General features: G+C 43.9%; 1 protein-coding gene across 1 annotated transcript; it reads right to left on the minus strand.

Moving 5' to 3' along the window:
- Nucleotides 1-6,483: 6,483 nt before the first annotated feature.
- On the minus strand, nt 6,484-21,632 carry LOC127634381 (CUB and zona pellucida-like domain-containing protein 1). Its single transcript, XM_052113920.1, has 10 exons — nt 21,494-21,632; nt 21,276-21,417; nt 20,879-21,022; nt 20,741-20,796; nt 20,345-20,523; nt 19,651-20,051; nt 18,575-18,671; nt 18,288-18,477; nt 18,042-18,150; nt 6,484-6,676 (listed from the first exon to the last, which is right to left on the minus strand). The coding sequence occupies exons 1-10, from the start codon at nt 21,627-21,629 to the stop codon at nt 6,484-6,486; spliced, it is 1,647 nt and encodes a 548-aa protein (XP_051969880.1). The 5' UTR covers nt 21,630-21,632.
- Between the last annotated feature and the right edge of the window lie 728 nt (nt 21,633-22,360).

Below are 22,360 nucleotides of genomic sequence, written 5' to 3' on the forward strand. Positions count from 1 at the left end.
TCATTTGCTCTGTTTCTCCGCCATTCTCTTTTTTATATATATATATATAATCTCTTTCAGAGCAGAGAGAGAGAAAGGAAAGAAATTTCTGCGCACTGCCTAACAATTTCTAACTCCTAACAAAAGGGAAGAAAGTTTTTTGCAGGTTTGTGAAACACACAGCACAGTATGCTCTGAATGAAAAATATCTGACTGACACGCTGGTGACGCTTCTATTTTATAGCCTGGCCACAGGTGCATCTAATGATCATCACCAGCCGAGGCTATAAATTCCGGTCAATATTCATTGACGTGTTACACATATTATTCACAGCTGCTCACAATGCTAGATTGTTCCCGTAGCGCTTAGCAAAAGCTCAGCATCATAGTGAAGCTTTTTGTAAAGGGAACATGGGTTATTGCGTTTACATGATCGCACATGTTGACGGCTTATTAAGCATAATCGGTGTAAGGACATGCAAGCAAACGTGTTCTTACACCGAATCTTATCTAACTTCATAAGCTACTGGACGCTAGTTAGATTGGATAATATAGACCTTAAAAATTGTCTCCCTTCAATTTATGGATTGTAATTTGAACTGAATTGGTCACGCCCTAAAGGATGTATGACTAATTCAATTATAATGAAAGGACACCAAATTGAATTGAATTGCAATTCAAAGAAATTCAACAGTCACACAAAATCTGGTAAAAACATTGTTATTAAACGCAAAAAATATATTTTTTCTAATTGCTTAGTTATTTAAATATTATAGGGTAGTTAGTGACCTGAGATATGCAGTAGTGTTGCTATATGTATATATTGTGCTTCCATAAATAATATTTGCATTATTATTTCATATCTATTCAAGTTTACTAACACAGAATATCTCATTCAATTCAGATTAATGTTGTTTGGCTCCATTTTAAATATATTGAGGGAAATTAGAGCATTCTACTAAATGAAGTAATCTTTCACCATGATCATTAAAATAATGATTTATTAAATGTGATAAAATATATATATATATATATATATATATATATATATATATATATATATATATATATATATATATATATTTAAAACAAATTATATAGGTGTCATTTCAAAAGTCTAGGTTACTATTGTAACCTCCATTCCCTGATGGAGGGAAAGAGACGTTGTGTCGAAGAAGCTGACACTAGGGGTCTCTCTTGAGAGCCTCGTGCATTTCTGAACTTGAGAAAAGGCCACTGAGAAATTGGCAGACAGAATTTGCATGTCCCTCCCCGGACATATGGTCTAAAGGGAGGGAAATATGCATCTATCCATTCAGGTTTTGCACTGAGTAGCCAAGAATGAGGTTTGGCCATAACAGTGGCTAGGTTACGCGCTATGGCCGGGAGGACACAACTTCTCATTCCCTCCAAGAGGGAACGGAGGTTACAATAGTAACCTTGATGTTCCCAATCTGTCGCTCACTTCGACGTTGTGTCGAAGAAGCGACACTTGTGGTCCATATTCAATCACGCCATGCGCTGAACCATGTAAGTGCGTTGCTGATGCAGGTGCGGGCTGGCAGTTGCATGCCAAAGCGACAGGATGCGTCAGACTGCACATACCCTTCCCCAACGCCCCATAAAATCGTCATAAACCTTTTAGGTTCCCGGCACACCGAAGGGGGAAAAAGCGACGCTTTGGCACCTTATGTTTCTCGCATAGAGTCAAAGCGGCTGGGGCCATCTTAACGCTATCAAACGCATCGGGGAAGGCGTTCTTTTCCAACTCGTATTCTTTCAGGGGGAAAAGACCCAGCAGAGACCACCACCTGCCCGGGCTGGGGGGAGGTAAAGAGTGGCAAAATACGTCACATGTGTTTTCAGGCCACATGTGGAAATGGCACGGTGGTAGATCCTACCTACTGTGAGGGAGGAGTTGCAACAAACACGCGTAACGGGGGCAGCCTGTTGGGGGACTGTACCGCGGAAAATACACACAGGGGATTAATCCACACAGGGCCCATCCTGTGGAGCACCTATTCCAGTATAGAGTAGTTTCAGTACCCGTAGTGGGTCTGGTCAGTGAATTCCTATGCTCGGTCTCCCAGTACTCCCCTCCAAGGCCTGTAGGATGATGTCGTCGCTGACCTTGAAAGTCTACAGCACCACTGGACAGGCCACCTCCACCCTGCATGCCATGGCTCTCCTGCAGGTCCACCAAGCCACGGCACTTAAAGAACTGCACCTGGGTAGTCCTGACCCCAATGTGCTACAGAAACTGCGCTCTGTCACCGACCTCGCTCTCAGAGCCATTAAGGTCACAGCGTGGGTACTCGGGCATGCAATGGCCACCCTCGTGGTCCAGGAACACCACCTCTGGCTGAACAGGGTCGAGATGTGTGACATTGAAAAGGCCCACTTTCTCAACGACCCCGTCTCCCAGCTTGGCAACACCGTCGATAACTTTGCCCAGCAGCTTTTGGTGGTGAAGAGGCAGACAGAGGCTATTTCTCACATCATGCCGTGGCACCGCCCCAGCACAGCCAGTGCACTGCTTGCCTGCAGAGGGCGTCCCCCTGCATCCAAACAACTGCCAGCTTTGCCTCAACCCAGGCCCAGCTTTCGGCCCCAGTGTCGAGCGCCCCACAGGCGACGTACGCCCCAGTCTCCAGGACTCCCTCTAGGACCCAGAAAGCTCCTTAGCGCTCCTGAGAAGGAAGACCCAGGCAGTCAGATGTTCGATCCGGAGCTGGTATCAGGACTACTCCATCCCCCAGAGGGCCGGGAGGAAAATCCTTATTTTCCTTTGCCGTACCCACATTCTCAATAAAAGAGCGATTTCCTCACTCCCTGGATCATCCAGCCAGTGCGTGCTGTTCTCACGGCTGGCCAGGACCATCCAACTCGGCTACGCGATTCAATTCACCAGGCTCCCGCCTCATTTCAGCGATATTCGCTCCACCTAGATGCGCAGCAAAAACGGCAGCACCTTACGGGCTACTCAAGGACACGATAGAGCCCGTCCCTTCAGCTGAGATGAAGAAGGGTTTCTACAGCCCTTACTTCATCATACCCAAAAAGGCGGTGGTTACGGCCAATCTTGGACTTGCGAGTTCTAAACCGGGCTTTACACAAACTGCCGTTCAATATGCTCACGCAGAAACAGATTCTGACCTGCGTTCGGCATCAAGATTAGTTTGCGGCGGTAGACCTGAAGGAAGCGCACTTCCACATCTCCATCTTGCCTCAACACTGACCGTTCCTACGGTTCGCGTTCGATGGCCAGGCGTATAAGTACAAGGTCCTGCCCTTCGGCCCTGTCCATGTCCCCTACAGTCTTCACGAAGGTCGCAGAGGCAGCCCTTTCCCCGCTAAGGGAAGTGAATACTTCACTTCTTTGACGACTGGCTCATTCTAGCTCACTCTCGGGAGTTACTATGCGCTCACAGGGACCAGGTGCTCAGACATCTCAGCCGTCTAGGGCTTCAGGTCAACTGGGAAAAGAGCAAGCTCGCCCCGGTTCAGAGCATCTCTTTTCTCAGCATGATGGTCTCTTCAAGCTGCGGTTCCTCTAAAACAGTTCCAGAGGCTTCTGGAGCATATGGCATCCTCGGCCGCGCTTGCAATGCTCGGGTTGATACATATGAGACCGCTTCAGCACTGGCTTCAAACTCGAGTCCCGAGATTGGCACATACCATGTGTTAATCACCCCTTCCTGCTGTCAGACTTTGAACCCTTGGACAGACCTCTGTTTTCTGTGGAATGGAGTCCCCCTACAGCAGGTGTCCAGATGAGTCGTGGTCACCACAGACGCCTCTCAATGGGGTTGGGGCACCATGTGCAACGGGCACGCTGCTGCTTGCTCTTGAATGGGCCCCAGCTGCGTTGGCACATCAACTGCTTAGAGTTGCTGGCTGTATTCCTTGCCCTGCGGAGGTTTCTCCTGCTGATTCGGGGCAAAAATGTCTTGATCCATTCAGACAGCACCGCGATGGTAGCATACATAAATCGCCTCCTTTGGAGTCGTTGCACGCTACTCATTACTATGGCAACCTCTACACAAAAGTGGATGCTTATAGCGCCCGGTGGAGAGTGGAGGCTCCACCCCCAGGTGGTCCAGCTGATTTGGGACCGGTTTTGCATGGTACAGATAGATCTCTTTGCCTCCCAAGACAATTCCCACTGCCCGCTCTGGTACTCTGGATCTCACCTCAGGGATCACCTCTCAGGCAAATTCCCCTGAGAAAGGACCTTCTTTCCCTGGTACGGGGCACCCTCATCCACAGCCAGACCTCTGGAACCTCCATGTCTGGCCCCTGGACAGGACGCGGAAGATCTGAGTGACCTACCACCTTCAGTCTTAGACACGATCAACCAAGCCAGAGCTCCCTCTACCAGGCACCTTTATTGAGGCAGTGCGGTCAGTGCTTTCATTCCTACAAGAGAGGTTGCAGGGGAGGCTCTCCCCCTCCACCTTAAAGGTGTATGTATCCGCTATTGCGGCCCACCACGACGCAGTGGGCATCAATTATTTGGGTAAGCATGACTTAATTATCAGGAAGGATAGGAAGTAAGGATAGTTAGTCAATATAAAATATGTAATCATATGATGTGATTACAGTGTGTTTTATACATTGTGTGGCAGAATGAACGAGCTATTCTCACGTGCAAAGAAAACCCACAAAGGGTGTGTGCATGATGTCTTCGGTGCAGGGGCGGGAGTGTCCCGGGGTGTCTGTGACTGTGAGTCCGGTGATCTGTGTTGCTTCCATGAAATGAGTGTGGAGTCTGGAATTCGAGAGAGAGAGAGAGAGAGAGACAGAGAATTAGACACATGCCTAGGAGTTGGTGCTCACCGTCTTCCTGCGGCATTTAAATCCCCTCCAGCTGATTGTACGCAGGTGACGCCGATCAGTGCTGGCATTCCAGAATTGATTGGGTAACGACCTTTAATTCCAGGGTGATGCTGGAACGCATGGGATACACACCCCCCCCTCTCCCCCAAGCGATGTCCTGGACCTGGAAGTACACAGAGGGGATGGGGGGGAGGGAGTGAACTTTCACACAGACCTGAACAACCTCTGAATAATTTGGACAGGCCGTCCGCATTGCCGTTGGCTGCCCCTGATTGATTTTGCACCTTCAACTCCTGGAGGGCAAGGAAACAGCGGGTTAGCCTGGCATTAGAGTCCTTCACGCATACCATCCATTGCAACGGGACGTGGTCCATCAGTAGAGTGAAGCTCCGGCCCGGTAGATAGTATAGTATCTCCTGGATGGCCCACTTTATGGCCAATGCTTCCTTCTCCACTGCTACATACCAGGTCTCAGATGGGGTCAGCTTCCGGCTGATGCATTCTACGGGTGTTCTTTTCCTTGTTAGACTTGGGATAAGATGGCTCCCAACCCCGTATCTGAGGTGTCCATTTGTAGCAGGAAGGGGCAGCTGAAATCTGGGGCATGTAGGACCTGAGCCAAGGCCAGGGCATTCTTCAACTTCTGGAAGGCTTCCTCCACAGGGCAGCTCCATTGCACCTTCTCAGACTGCCCCTTTTTGGTCAGGGGGCAGGCTATAGAGGAGAAGTGAGATATGAAGCAGCAATAATATCACGCAATCCAAAAAATGCATGTACCTGGGTTTTGGTGGTTGGTCGGCCAAAAGAGCATACTGCCTTGACTTTCTGTTCCTGGGGTATGATCAGACCCCTTCCGATATGATATACCAGGTAGCATGCCTCAGACATTCCTAGGTGGCACTTCTTTGGATTGGCGGTGAGTCCAGCTTTCCTCAGTTCGGCAGCACCCTCCGCAGACGGTCTTGGTGGTCTTCCCACCCTTCGGAGTGGATTACCACATATTAAGCCACTGCGTACGACTGATGGGGTCTTAGGAGGATGTCCATCATCTGTTGGAAGGTGGCAGGTGCCCCATTTAGGCCAAAGTGTAGCACCCGGTATTGTCAGTGGCCACTAGGTGTGCTGAACGCTGCCTTTACCTGGTGTGTATAACAGAAAAAGGTGGCAGCTCTCTCTGCCGCCAAGGGCTTGCATCGCCTCCTCCAGTTCCACAGACTCAACCAGGGTGGCGAGAGTTTCTGGGTTCCGCATTCCCACAGCCCGCTATTGCATGCGGGGGAGGGAACGGAGGAACTTGACCACCCACCACATGTTTCGCTACCTATTCGCCTGTCTGTTGCTGGGACAACAGCCATAGATGGGCTAGAAGGGATAGCTGCGATGCCTGTACGTGGGCAGAAACCTGAGCATCATATACCCATTCATGGAAGCGCTGCGCCACACATACCAGTCAAAGCCCCACCCGCACCAACATCTCATTATTTAGCTCTTTATAGTCATCAACGTCGGCTGGGATGAGTGTGTAGCAGGCACGCTGCTCTTCCCTCGTTAGGAAGGTTGCAAGCGTTCTCGCCCACTCGCTCCTATCCTACCCCTCCCTTTCAGCTATCACCTCGAACATATGCAGGTATGCTTCCACGTCATCATGCTCCATTAACTTGGTGATCAGCTGACTGGCTCGGGCGTGGGTTCGGGGACCGGTACGTGAGCAACGGCTTCCAATTGCAGCTGTATGAGCTCCTGTTCCGCCCACTCTTGACGTGCTGAAAGTTGCTCCGTAATGTGTTGCTGGTGGAGGGAGATACTGGCGAGCTGATGCATGAGCTCTTCCATTGTTTCCAGAGAGAGAGAGCTGGACCTGTGGAAAAATCAGATGGAGAATTGGAGTAAGTTTCATTGTCTGACCTCATTTTCTTTATTTCAGCCAGCATTCTCCACCAGTGTGATAGAAAATGGAATAGTCATGCTTTTGCCATCATTGAAGCACATTGGGGTCAAGGGTGACCAGCTAGAAAGGAGTCGGCGAAGATGAAACTAGGGAGGCATAAGACAATTTAATTGGATGAAGAGGCCATCACTTTAAGGGGGAACAGAAACTGAATAAATAATGCATGATTCTGAAGTGTAATTTTAGATGCTCTATGGACCACCTCAGCTTTGTTACTCTGTTATAAAAGTCTATTTTTGGAATCTGAACTTTGTACCTCAGAGAAATCTTTGACTTGACTGAGCTTCGATTGCTGCTTAGGGGAATGTACCACGACACTCCCTTCAGTGCTCCTTTGGAAACTCTGCCCCCCAGTTCCAGACACTCAAAACTCTCCTGCTACTAAATCTAACATCACAACAACAGCATATATGTGTTCTCTGAAACATAGCTAAATTTATGTTTCCCACCAATCGAGAAGAAAAAGAGCAACTTCTGCATCCGTCTTCAAGCCTTTTACCTCTCGGAGGTCTCTCCACTGCTGAAAAGCCTCACCGACGTTGATGTGGCTCCTAGCCCTCGACTAGCCATTTGTCCTCCTAGGAGTTTAGAAAGTTTGCATCAGCCAGATTTGCTGTCGCTCTTGCTCTGCCCCCCCCCCCATCTTGTGCATGTGCAAGAACCACCCCCTGTTGCTGATTGGCTGGAGTGGTGTTGTGTGGATTGGTCTGATCCACTTTGTCTTTGTCCCATTTACAGAGCCAGGGCTGTGTACAAATACTCAATTTTTTTAGCCCACCCACAGAACGGAGAGCTAGCAGACTGTGAAGAGGTATATGCAGAATTTGACTAAGTGTATTGGATTAGAATTACTGAGTCGCCTTTAACTAAACACAATGTCTTATCGCAAACCTTCAGCAGGATAATGCTTTGAATGTTTGGTGCTCACAGTTACAATATGTTTTAAAAGTCTTACCTCTAAACATAAAGTTAAATAATACATCAAGATACATTTAAAAATTATGTGTTTAATGGATGTGTGTTGACTCCACAAGACTTAAACAGAAAACCATCATACAGCTATGAGGCTGATTCCACCTATCTGAATACTTCCGCCCTAGACAGTCCAATCTGTAAATATGTACAGTTTTTATTAAATTAATTTGACATGTTTTGTCAATTGCCAATGTTCGGTATGTATGTTGAATTTTACCATGTGTAGGCTGAGCTGACAGGATATTGGAGCAAAATCACACTCAACTTTCATTCAGTTTCAGTGTGAGCATCGAATATGGTGAACCCTGATTGGATTAGACACTTGATGTTGCTTCAAGATGGCACAGAGTATGGCTGCTGCGGTATGAGCTCTGATCTAATGTTTTTTGCTTGCTTTGTCTACAATTCTTGTGTTTTTCATCTTGGATGTTGTCTGCCTTATTGTCTACGATAGACAAACACTTTTGGACATTGGTTCTTCAATAGCACACTGAAAACCAGACTTTAAAAACCTCAATGTCAGCACTCCATGTTAAAATTAGAGCCAAAACTTGCCTCACCGGGCAGCCTGAAGTCTTGGTGTTAAATAAAGGCATTGCATGACGAAACTATTCTTTCTGTGTAGAGTGAAGAACGTGTTTTACTTTGAAGAGTTTGATGCTGCTGCACTGATGACTTGAGTGACAGTCTCATCACTCAAGTGGGAGTGTCTCATCGCACGCAGCTGTGAACTTCCACTCCCGAAAAAGTCCCATTCAATAATCTCTCAATAAATTACACATTAATTCAAATTAAACCCAGTAATGTAATGACAGTAATGCCACAAATTGTAAAGAAGTTTATTGATTACAAATATTTTAAACAGAATTATCTGTGGTTCCATAGGCTTTGTCTCTAGACTGAAAACATTAGAGGGAGGCAGAGAATTAAAAATGAACTGTAAGATAAACAAAGACTAAATGAACAAAACCCACCAATAAATATTCTGTTGTTATGCTTAATAGCAATAACAGGGATCCTGATTGAGGATTGGTGCTCGTTGATCGTGACTGCGATTTTTTACAGAATTTTATTGGAGAGATTTAGGAAATCTTATTCTGTATTTTCAGGAGATTGAGTTGATTATGTCTAGATTGGGGGCCCTCCACATAGAACAGAATCATCTCAGTGCCCAACACACAGGTGAAATAAAATATAACAGCCAATAAGTCATTAAAAATAAGATGGAAAATAATAGTTGGTAGATAATAAATACTATTGAGAGGCAGCCATAAGTTTTCTGTAAACGTACACTATTTCAGACTTATTATCATCAAGTAATGATAAGAAATTGATAAACGTGTAAATAAATGAAACAGGAAGAAAATATTAATTTCAATCAGCTCTCCAAACTTAGCTTAAATTAACTTCAACTCAATTTCTCATTGAGAGACAGTAATTTGGGCAATGATCTCAATGCATTCAAGGTGAATCTTAATGCACATATAAAGTAACATGCTTAGCATTTGCAGCATGGTATTTATCACTCTAGTTCTTTTAAATAGCAATTCTTCAGCAATGAAATGGCATTTTTTCACTGTATATTATGGTTTCGACTTGCCTCAACTCTACTTGCTTTACTTTTCTGAGCTTGCATTTCCACTGCAGTTTAGTGCTGCCACAACATGGGTGTGATTATAGGCTGATCATCATAGATGTGCCGCCTCTACTGCCGTGACATCATCTTAAACATGGCACAAACTGACCAAAACAATAACACAACCGCTAGCTGTTAGCTACTAGCTCATTGTGCTACATAAAGTTGTTACATGGTGATTTTACACAAGTGTAACAGTTAAATTGGCCTGGTTGTTTTAGAAGCAAGCTTCCAGTAACTGGTCAACTAAATAAAGTGAAGCTTTCAAGCAGAGTATAGAGTTAACGTAACAAAATGTACCATCCTCCATCGAGTCCAGGGCACTCTCCCTCCCAATGCTCGCCAGTTTAGATAGTGTCCATTTGGTCTAACCACTTCCTTTTTCCTTGATGGTTCTGTAGTCACTTTTAATTTTTTTACATTTTCCCTACACTGTTGGTAGGTCTGGTGGTAACCGTGAGCGACCAACAGCTGAGACACTTCCTGAGAGACTTTTTCGTTTCGCTCACGCTAACGAGTGGACCATCTTCACCTCATTTATTGACCATGACGTGGTTTTGCGCACAGCCATTTCTTTTTTCACAATTCTACAGTCGTGTGAACAAATTGTACTGTTATCACTGTTGCTAACTTTAAAACTAGCGGGTTGATGTCGCATGTCAAAAATCCAGTGACGCTGTTAGTGACGATTCTCCCTGACCAATCAGTGATCTGCAGGATTTTGATGTCACATTTAGTATCGGATCGCTTGGAAACTCGACCGGTTTCCAGGTATCAGGTACCAGGTACTATCCATAGTGGAAAACCCCAAAAAAAGTGAGTAGAGTCAAGTTGAGTCGAGTTGTACCGTGCAGTGGAAAAGCTCAAAAGATACAAACAACTCATGAATTTGTTTTACGGAGTGGCGCTTATACGTTCAACTAGTTTAGAGCGAGATTATTGTATATTAAGTTCACTGTGGATGTTTAAACAACAACGTAATTTGATCAAAGCGGATTTTGTGTCAGTTTCTGGATACACAACAGGGTCTTCCCACTGAAGTTTCACAAATTTACTGCAAATCTCTAGTGTGATCAAACATTTACACTCCCATTCAAAATTACATGCAGACAATGATGCATAGTACACAAGTTTTTTTCAAATTAGCTCAGCGAGCAGACACAAAAATTCAAACATCTACTTCAATGATTAAACCACAGACAGTTAAGATACTCTTGATGAATGCACTGGAACATCGCAATGTCATCAAACTAGCTATAAATAAGGCCATTTAGAAAGAGATAGAGGAACATCGCTCGTATCTTTTCCTTACCATACTGCGAGGAGATTCCTTCATCCTGGCAGGGGAAATTTCAAACTCCTTTCGTGGAGTTTTAGTTTAACTGGAACTTTATTCCATAGAGTGTGTCTGGGTTTAATCAGATCAATTTCTGTGCTCTTTTTATGAGCGCTGAAGGTGGAGTCCAGCATTAAAATTTTAATGGAGTTTAATATGAGCTCTAGCTTTCTTGTTGTCATGTCAACAAACCACTGTATAATATGTACGTCACAGACGCAATCATTAGATTAGAGTTCTTTTTCTGGATTCAAAGAAATGAATGACTGTGTATAAAATGACAAATAACTCATTTAGATCTTTTCCTGCATTCCAACTCCATTATATGTGAACCGTAGAGCAGAGAGTGAGAGGGTCTTTTGGGGTCTCGAGTTTTCCTTGGACTCTACATGGCATAGCATGGAGGAACTGGAAGAAGCAAGCAACGGTTCCAAATAGAGCACTGCAAAAGCGAAGTTCAGCAGAAGAGGAAGATCAAGAGAAGAGGCAGAAGAGAAAGTCTTCCTTTAGTATGACAGTTTTTAACTGAAATTGGCAGCACCCCAAAGGTGTCCTGAGAAATTCAGAAGTGACTTTCCAGAGTCAAATGTCCTTTTCAGTAGTTGATTTATTATCTTTTGTGGAGGATTCTTACAAACTCCCATTAAAAAATAGTGCACGTTTAATCATGAACCTTTATATCTTGAAAACGGTACAAGAGACAAGACATTTGCTGTCATCAACATTCTCTATGCAAACAAGCAAGCATTTGCATACTAAATAAGACATTCTTTCATTAATATTATATGTGTAAGTAATCAAAACATGAAAATCCCTGGTTACAAATCATACTGGTTAATTCATTAACCAGTATGATTTGTTTTACAACATGGATAAATCATTACACGTTATGAGAAACCTGATTGTCTGGGTATAATATCCAGTTGAACCTTGAAAATACCATGCAAATCAAATATTATAATCAACGATTTGTTAGTTAGAAGTGATTACCAATCATTACACATATTTTAAAAGGTACTATGTAGCAAATTGGTTTATATCAGAGGACAATACAGAGTGTTTTCTTTTATTGCTTGTGAACCATGCACCTAGGGGCCTCTTTGCAGAGATGATCTTAATAGCAGTTTAGGCACCATGCATGAGTTTTATGTGTCTCTAATGGCTCGGTGGGGGATCTCTCTGATCTGTGGAATGTGTTGTTGTGTTCATTCGATGGCTTTGTTCGTGGATAATCCTACACTGAGATCACATTTTCCCCCCATTCTGATGGTTGATGTGAAAATTAACTGAAGCTCCTGACCTGTATCTGCTTGATTTTATGTACTGCACTGCTCCCACATGATTGGCTGATTATCTAACTGCATAGATATTTGTTGGTGCCAGACGAGCTGGTTTGATTTACTCCATTTAAAATATATAAAACATCCAGTGAGTGGCAGTTCTGTGGATGAAAACGTTATTATTAGGCAGGTGGTTGTGTCTGATTGGTGCATATATATATATATATATATATATATATATATATATATATATATATATATATATATATACTTCTGTTGTAATTTAAGGAAATATTTAATGTGTATGCATTACTTTCAGAAAAATGATCTGGTCAAGCTCATGCATGTACACTTTTTATGTGATTATAAAACATTTTTCAGAAGGAAGTTTCTCCCTTTTGTTGGCATGGAAAGATTTTGATTTGCTTTTGTCACATAGGCAGTTCAACAATTGTGTATTTTGGCAAATATTTTTTAAATGTTTGTTACAAGGAGGAGGGCGTGACTGGGCCTTAATGGTGCACGGCTAACGCTGAATCAGCTGATCTGTGGGAGAGTGAGAAAAAGGGGTGCCGGAGGCGCCCGTTCGAGAGAGAGAGTGACAAACTTTATGTTTACTATTCATCCTGTTCCCGCTACCTCCTTGCTCGACCTTTAACTGTTGCAAAGTTTTTTGTAAAACCACTTTAACTTTTAGAATTATTCCTCTTGTTGATTTTTGTTCCCCGTATGTTGCTCACTTCGACGTTGTGTCGAAGAAGTGACACTAGGGGTCTCTCTTGAGCGCCGAATATGCCTCTGATCTATGAAAAAAGGCCAATGGGAATTAGGCAGACAGTATTTGCATACCCCGCCCCAGACGGGTATAAAAGTGGGCAAATACGTAGAGTTCATTCAGAAATCTTCTCCGGAGCCGATGGTCGTGTTGCAGTCAGCTGCGAGTTACACACCTGTTCCTGTTTTCCTCTGACGCTTGCCTGTTGGATTCGATGGTGCATTACAGCGGCTTTCTCCTTCTCCGCTTGCCTGCTGGATTCGACGGCAGATTACAGCGGATTTCTCCTTCTCTGCACGGTGCACTTTGCCCCTGGGTGCTTCGACAGCACAAGAAACTTAAAGAGTTATAAAAGAGTGATTTTCTCTAAAAGAGTTATTTCCTCTAAAAGTGCAAATATGCAGCTGGCGTTGAACGTCCTTTTCACCCTTCCGCCCCTGCGTAGTTCCTGGATGCAATAGAGTGCTCTCCGCTTCAGACAGCCACAGGCATTGGCTCGTGTTTCTGGGTTGCGATCACACCGAGGCAGCGTTTGTGGATGGTTCATGTTCTCACTGCGAGAAGATGACCATGGCAACGTTGCGGTCATGGCCTGCTTTCAACCGAAAGCACGCCACTCCAGCCACTCCCCGCATTGCCCTTCTTCCCACAGGATTGAGGACGGTGCGGCTGGCGATGGAGGTGATCTGGGGGTGCAACCCACCCACCGGCACGCTCGTTGAATCCCGTCCGGGCTCGAGGCAACAGCAGCTCGCCCCACGGCCAGTCTGTCTATCCTCTAGGGCTTGAGGTGGATGAGCTCGCCTCTGCATTGGAGAGCGAGGCGTCTGCCGCTGAGGAGTTCCCCTGCATGCCCAGGCTGAGGCCGACGCGCAGATGTCCGATATGCTTGCCCGGGCTGCCGCCAGCATGGGGCTGGACTGGAACCCTCCGTCCTCCCCACAGCCATCAAGGTTGGATGACTGGTTCCTGGGGGCTGCGCGCCGCTCACAGCCGCCCCCCCGGTCCCATTTTTCCCGGAGGTGCATGATGAGCTGACGTATGCAAGGAGGGCACCGCTCTCCAGATGTCACAAAGCCATTCGCTCATCCGCTCTCGCTAACCTCAACGGCGGAGCGGCCCACGGGTACACGACGATTCCTCAGGTGGATAGGGCTGTTGCGCTTCACCTATGCACCGAAACTGTACCACCTGGCGGGGTCGCCTTGTGTTCCCCTCCAAGGCCTATAGGACAACATCGTCAACATTGACGGCCTCAATTCTGCCTCGACACTGACCCTCCCTACGGTTTGCATTTGACGGTCAGGCGTATCAGTACAAAGTCCTCCCCTTCGGCATGTCTATGTCCCCCCGCGGCTTCACGAAAGTCGCAGAGGCAGCTCTTGCCCCGCTCTGAGAAGCCGGCATTCGCATACACAATTACTTCGATGACTGGCTCGTACTGGCCCACTCCCGAGAGTTACTATGCACTCACACTGACCAGGTGCTCAGGCACCTCAGCCGCTTGGGCTTCAGGTCAACCGAGAAAAGAGCAAACTCACCCGGTTCAGAGTATCTCTTTTCTCGGCATGGAGTTAGACTCAGTCTCGATGTTAGCACGTGGCATCCTCCGCGGCAGTCGCACCGCTGGGGTTGATGCATATGAGACCGCTTCAGCACTGGCTTCAGACTTCGAGTCCCGAGATGAGCATGGCGCCATGGCACGCACAGTCACCCCGCCTGCCGGCAAATGTTCAAAACCTGGACAGACCTCTGGCGCACCAACGCCTCCAGATCGGGCTGGTGCGCCATGTGCAACAGGCACGCAGCCGCGGGCTGTTGGACAGGGGCCCCGCTGCACTGGCACATCAACTGCCTAGAGTTGCTGACTGTATTTTTTGCCCTGCGGAACTTTCTCCCGTTAGTTCGAGACAAACACTTCCTAGTCAGGTCGGTCAGCACCACCATGGTAGCATACATAAATTGCCATGGCGGCGTATGCTCCGCCACATGTCTCCTCCTTTGGAGCCAGCCGTGACTCAGGTCAGCTGCGTGCCACTAGCATCCCGGCAACCTCAATGCGATGGCGGACGCGCTGTCACAACAACGTTGGCCCGGTTGAGAGTGGAGGCTTCACCCCCAGTCGGTTCAGCTGATTTGGGAACGGTTCGGCAAAGCCCAGGTAGACCTGTTTGCCTCCCAAAAGACATCCCATTGCCCACTCTGGTATGCCTGAACAGAGGCTTCCCTCGGGGCAGACGCGCTGGCCCTCGGGGCTGCGCAAGTATGCATTTCCCCCAGTGAGCCTTCTTGCACAGGTGCTGTAAAGGTCAGGGAGGTCGAGGAGCAAGTCACCTTAGTGGCTCCTTACTGGCCCACCCGGGCCTGGTTCTCGGACCTCGTACTCCTCGCAACAGCCCTTCCCTGGCAAATTCCCAGTAGGAAGGACCTTCTTTCTCAGGGATGGGGCACGCTCTGGCACCCACATCCAGACCTCTGGAACCTCCACGTCTGGCCCCTAGATGGGACATGGAAGATCTAGCTGCTCTACCACCAGCCGTCGTAGACATGATCAGCCAAGCCAGAGCCCCCTCTACCAGGCAACTTTACGCCCTGAAGTGGCGCTTGTTCACGAATTGGTGTTCTTCCCACGCTGAAGACTCACAGAGGTGCTAGAATCAGTTGGACTCTCTAAATACGACCTGCTGATCGCGCTCGCCTCCATTAAGAGGGTCGGGGACCTGCAAGCGTTCTCTGTTAGCGATGCCTGCATGGAGTTCGGTCCGGTCATGTGATCCTAAGACCGCGACCGGGCTATGTGCCCAAGGTTCCTACCACGCCATTCAGAGACCAGATGGTGAACCTGTAAGCGCTGCCCCGGGAGGAGGCAGACCCAGCCCCTTCGTTGCTGTGTCTGGTACGTGCTTTGTGTACCTACTTGGACCACATGCAGGGCTTTAGATGTTCTGAGTAGCCCTTTGTCTGCTTTGGCGGGTAGCGTAAAGGGAACACTGTCTCCAAACAGAGGCTCTCCCACTGGGTGGTGGATGCCATTTCATTTCAGTCCTGCGTGGACTCCTCCTGTGTGTATTTTCTGCGGTATGGTCCCCTTGCGTGTGGACCCGCGTCTCCCTTAGGCAGTGCCAGCTGCCCTCCAGTCGCCTTGCTGTAGCAATCCCCCCTCCTTGAGGCTGGATCTACCACTGCGCCATTTTTTCCACATGCGACCTGAGGGGCCCATGTGATGTATCTCACCACTTACCTCCTCGTTGCTGGGCAGGTGTGGTCTCCACAGGGTCATTTCCCCCTGAAAGAATAGGACACTGGGTAAGACCCCCTTCCGTGTAAGGGCCCCAGCCGCTTTGCTCTATTTGAGAAACATAGAGAGAAAAGAGGCCCGGCTACGCTCGGCCCGTTCCCAGATGGGCAAGCGTCACCTTGTTCCCCTGCTTAGGGTAACCAAAAGGGCTCCGATGTCTTTTATGGGGCATTGGGGAAGGTTACATGCAGCCTGACACAACTGGTCGCCTTTGCACATAAATATACCTGCCCGCTCTTGTGTCAGCAGTACACGTACACGGCTCAGTGCATGGCATGATTTGAATTGGACCCCTAGTGTCACTTCTTCGACACAACGTCGAAGTGAGCGACAGACGGGGAACGTCTAGGTTACAGATGTAACCTCCATTCCCTGATGGAGGGAACGAGACATTGTGTCCTTCCGGCCACGTCACTGAGCCGAGCCACTGTAGTGGCCGGACCATTCCAGCTCCTCAGAAAATTCCTGAATGAACTCGACATATTTGCCCGCTTTTATACCAGGGCGGGGTATGCAAATACTTTCTGCCTAATTCCCATTTGCCTTTTTTCATAGATCAGAGGCATATTCGAGCTCAAGTGAGACCCCTAGTGTCACTTCTTCGACACACCGTCTCGTTCCCTCCATCAGAGAACGGAGGTTACATCTGTAACCTAGACCTTCAGTAACCTCATGTGATTGGGTTTTGCAACTCTGACCATTTCTATTTTCTCCTATGTGTAATTCATGTCGTCAAAAAAGTTATCCACACATAATAATTGATTCTTCACACAATATAATTGAATAAACTTCCTTGTGTTGTAACACAACATTTTTTGTATGTATAATTCAATGCAAAGTTTGTATAGTGCAATTAAAACCATTAAAATGGTATTCCAATATCAATGGAAGATTAGCTCACCGACAGATTCAACAAAATGTAGAGAATATTAAGAGACTGACATTAGTGTTCAGCATATATATATAGGGGTTAAATTGGGATTTCGGAGGTGGGGGAACCCTAAATATAGCTGATGTCGCAACCATGTATTAAAAATTCAGATGACAGCTGGGACATGTTACCTTCTTGTCCTTGGTGGGGAGTGTTATCTTATAGACTAGAACAGTGGTTCTCAACCTGGGGGCCAGGAACCACTAGATCCGGACCGTACCGGCCCAATTTAACCCCTGTATATATATATATATATATATATATATATATATATATATTAGAAGACATTATGTGATCGCTTTCATAATGTAAGGAAACTGGAAATCTCATTTCACTTGTGTATAATCACTTTGTACCTACAGCATGTGAGCTGTGAAAATAAGTTCATAAAGTACAATTTTCAGCATATCGTTGTTAAAATATAAGATGAGGTCAATTTAAGTGTACTACTGATAAAGACTGTAAGGTACCTCTTTTTTAACATTTGTTCAAAGACATTATGATGGAAAAGGGGAATTGTTACATCAAAACAAGATAAACACATATTGTTTTCTGCATTTTCCCATAAAAATCCATGAAGCATTTTAGAAAACACTACCAAGACAGTGAAATCATAACACTGAGCTTTCATTAAAGGCACAACCTAGGTACAATTCAATTATTAATTCTATATAGCCCATAAAAATATAATGAGAATGATAGGAGACATGCAAATTGGCTAATATTAATAATATTAATTATTTTTAAAATAAAAACAAATGTTTTTTTAAGAGAATTTATTTTGCATTACACACTAAACAGAGTAGAATCTAACAAATAATGTATTCTGAACACAAACTGTTACAAGTAATTGTGTATTGTATTTTGTTATATCATTAGTTGAAGAAGCTTAAAACATTTAAAATCACATTTAAAGAGATGTTTTGATTGAACTGAATCTTAACCGATAAACTTGTCACCCTAAAAATATATATTTTTATTTACTGATTGTAGATCAAACTGATTCAATCAAATCTCTTCTGATTTCAAACGCTGGTAGTTGACCTTTGACCCCTGGCTTTGTAGACCACCACTCCACACACCATGCCAACCACAGCTAGGAGACACCCAGCAATGAAAACAAGGTTCAGATTCAAGCTTGGACTGATGAACTCTGAAAGTGAATAGGGGACATTAAAAGTTAAAAGCTTTATCTATTGATTGAACAATTGCACAATCTCAAAATGGTCAAATATCAGTCAATAAATTGGACTAGCCATTGTATCTGCCTTTCAGTATTCAGTGACTTACGAGTAAGTGATGGACTCCTCCTCATGCGTAGAGGACCTTGGGAGATGAAGTGACTTTCGGTCTGAAGGGGAGCATCTCTTTTGTGGATGTGCAGATTTGTTGGAGCTACTGTGCGGTTGGTGCAGCCCTGAGTGCAGCGAGTGTTTGGATTGTTCGCTTGACATATGATGATGGAACAGCTGATGAACACCTACGGAATAAACAGGACACAGAAATCAAAAAGACTCACTTACAATTCCAGTAAAATGGGGCATGTCTGATCTTCAGTATCATATTCCAATCCTTACCTGGTCATATTGTCCAATAAACTTGAAGGCCTCCATACTGAACCTCACATTAGACTCATGATTTGAAAGGATTCTAACGGTGCTGTCAACCCCGCATCTGAAACATTGAAAAATTTGATTTGATATATAAGTGGGACAAAACTGTCAGTGCTAATATTCAATGTTGGGGTAATCTGATTATGAAGTAATTAGTTACTGTAATTAACAACTTTTAAATTGAAAAATAGTGCAACATATTGCATTTTAAATTGTAGTATTCAGATTACAGTAACTAACTTTTAATTAAGTTAATTACTTTCAGGAACATTACTTGGGTTACAAATTTCTAAAATAGTGTTGTATCCATAAGTACAATTTAAAACATGAATTATGTTATATTTTTGCATTTCTGTGACAGCTGAAAGGTGCACATGGCAGAATAAGTTAAACTAGAGTGTATGACACAAGTGAGACAATATAGAGGAAATATAGACATCATTTTGTTATTTGTTATCTGTAAAAAGTTTTTTAGAAAGTAACTTAAAGTAATGTCATTACATTTTTGATGATGGAATTAGTTAAGTAATCTGATAAAAATATGGAAGTAATTTCTAATGGATAACTTTTTTCATTAATTTACCCAAACCTGCGGATATAAAAACACCAACCACTTAGGTGCACAGTGTCGGGGAATAACTAACTGAATTAGTTAAACTTCTAATCTAACTAAATTTTTCAGTAGCGTGACAGAGTCATTTTTCCAGTGACAAAACATTTAACATGACACGATGATTTTTGGCAATAAGATGCAATGAGAACCAATGAGGTTTTATGTTATTGACGATGCTGCCATATTTCATTTAATTGCTTAATTAATGATTTTATGCACAAAGTGATTGTATTGCATTAGAAGGCTTGGAATACAATATATTGCACATGTCTCAATTAATTTTACTATGGTTTTATAAACTTTTTTTTGTCCTTTTTCAAGCTTGACAGACTGGAATCACTATTCACTTCCTTATGGCAATTAAAACATGTGAAGACTTATAAAAAAATCACCTTTTTTTTGCTTTTTAAATGATCTAAAATCTTACCCATTCCTGATGATGGGATAAGAGATGGGATAACTAGGATTATCATAGGGTGTAGCGGCACAGGATTCTAGGAAGACCTCAGTGTTTGGAACCAGATTGACAGGCTCAATCTTCATGTAGATGGTGTCTCCCACATCATACTCCAGTGGATAGGAGTTTGGACTTTTTCTGTTGAAGAAACTGCTAGACTGATAAAAATCAAACTGATAGCTGAATGAGCCAAAGCCTCTCTCTGTGAAGTTGATAGCTGGCCTGCGAGCATCAAATTTCAGAGTAACGCTGCTCTTTTTCTCGTACTTGCACATGACTTCAATTTCTATGTTATGTTTTCTGGTTATGATATCGTTTGGATTGTCGTAAGTGAGGATTTCATTCTTGAAGATGAGATGGTCGTCAGTCTCCTAAAAAGATGCAGATGTTTAAAAGTAATTTAGATGCAGTGCAAAACTGAAAAGGGTCAAGTGATTTTTTTCCCCAATTTATATATTTTAAAACAGTGGTTCTCAACTGGTGGGTTATGATCCACAATAAGTGGCTTGCCTGTTCTGATAGCAAAGCAACTGAAAATACTGCTAAATGCATTAAATAAATTGCAACAAAATAGATAATTAATTCTGTATTGGGTTGCTCCTTAATGTTCCTGAAGCAAAAACCAGTTGAGAAACACTTTATTAAACCTCAATAAATGCCTTACTTCTATCTGAGTACCGCAGTCATTCAGAGAAAAATTAGTAAACACATGGGTGTTATTGAAATAAACTACACAGGATGCGTTGTTCAGTCTCAGGTGACCGCCATGGAGACCAGTAATAGTGGCCCTTTCTACTGACACCGTCATTTTGTCCTTAGTGCATGTCACGTTTGCTTTTGGACCTTGAACAATAAAGAACAATCATAAGAATATTCTGTGGATGGTTACAGTTCCTTGTTACCAGAATGTTATTTACAAGTGCATGAGAAATTAAGTAGGCTATGGGGAATTTTTTGAAGAAAAGCACTAATTGACTTATTTAAACTTTTTGAAATTAACAAATATCCCAAAGTGTCCATAAGATCTTTTCCCCACATATTTCAAAGATTAATGTAATACCTTCAGTGTTCACCACAACAATGACACACCTCATCTCAGACTGGTATGATCTAGACCTAAAATGTTACAAATATTACATTAATTAGCCACACTTGATATGGCACATATTTTGTAGAGTATTTAAATGTGTATCCATACCCATTTTGGCCTTCTGCAATGAAGCAAATTGGAAAATGTTGGCCAAAGTTGTCTGCGATTGGTGTCCAGTTAATCACATACTCCCCAGTGGTGGTGGTATGCTTTGTGCTGTTCAGGGGTCCACTAAAGACCACATCACTGATGCTAGATGATGAAAAAAAATATTTAAAATATCATTAAATAATTAAAGCAACATCTCGTTTTGGATGGCAAACAAGCTTTCCAAATGTTTACAAATATTCAACTAATTATAAAGTTTATCAGAAGAAGTTATCTGAAGATCTAGTTTGAGTTCAGAAGGAAGTTTGAAATGTTGAAGTTCTGTTCAAGATCTTGCTTGGTCTAGTTTGGGCTCAGATAGAAGTGTGAAACAGACTTTTAGACTATTCCATGATACCTTGAGGAGGTTGCAGAGGCCTTTACCCTGATCTCAAGCTCTTGATTCACACGAGCATTTATGTGCTCTCCATGATAAGGTGTGGGGTGGATGAACCGGGGTAGATATTGACCCTCAATGCAAGATGGTGCAGGGTCTTCCACTGTAACCACAACATAATTATGAAGAAAAGTTTCAGCAGAATGATGAATGAAAGGCAGATAAGTACTGAACAGTACCTTGCAAAGAAAACTGGAGAGGTATTCTGCTCAGTGGTGAAATGGAAGAAGATTGATTTGTATTGTAAGGGGTTCTGATAACTGAAGTGTTGCTGGAATATCTCAGACTGATGTTTTGGGTGGGATAGTCTTCCATCACTAGCTCAAATGCATAAACACCACGCTGTGAAGTGTTTCTATATGACAGAGTACAGGTGTTCTGAAAAAGCAAAGAAACGAACATGTAATAAGCCTCATATCTTTATACTTTCAGAAGCACATATGAAGAAAAAAAATCACTAAATAACACTGAAGCATTTTTTTTCTTCAGAATTTTTTGTCTTGTAAAATATACACAAATATAGAGTTATGCTATTGTGTAATTGTTAAATACTGTACATATTCCTGTGTCTTTTTGATTAAGATTTAGAAGGGCTGTGAGTGGTTATTAGTTGACTGGATAAAACAAGGAGGACAAAAGCAGGACTGCTTAACATTTCTCTTTGGTTGGACTGATTTTTGTTTTTACCTTCCTGAAGAAACTGCTTTATTGTATTTCATGTTAAGTGAGATAGCTGCATGTTTTGTGCTCACAGTGGGCTGGTTTCTTTTTGTTTTTGTAATAGGGACATTATAATATATTGTAGGATAATGTCTCATTCTCACCTGGTTCAGTGTGAATCCTGCATGTTGATGGCACATTCCACACTCATTAGCTGAGAAAACTCCATATCTACACCTGACCTTGTCATGGTCTTGATCACAGGACAACAGATTGTAATCCCTGGGGCAATTCTGAGGAACTCTATAAACAATTAAAAAACAGTTATCTTAAAATGACTTTGACATTTTTATAATTTAGGTATATTAGTTGGCGTTGGTTCTTCA

This window comes from Xyrauchen texanus, chromosome 41 (assembly GCF_025860055.1).
Source record: "Xyrauchen texanus isolate HMW12.3.18 chromosome 41, RBS_HiC_50CHRs, whole genome shotgun sequence".
NCBI lineage: Eukaryota > Metazoa > Chordata > Actinopteri > Cypriniformes > Catostomidae > Xyrauchen > Xyrauchen texanus.

Excerpts from the sequence above, each read along its gene's own strand:
- LOC127634381 (XM_052113920.1), bottom strand. The coding sequence starts at position 21,629 with ATGGAAGACTATCCCACCCAAAACATCAGTCTGAGATATTCCAGCAAC. Across the intron at positions 21,023-21,275 it reads GCCTCTGCAACCTCCTCAAG|CATCAGTGATGTGGTCTTTA; the intron begins GTATCATGGAAT and ends TTCATCATCTAG. Across the intron at positions 20,052-20,344 it reads ACTGCGGTACTCAGATAGAA|GAGACTGACGACCATCTCAT; the intron begins GTAAGGCATTTA and ends GCATCTTTTTAG.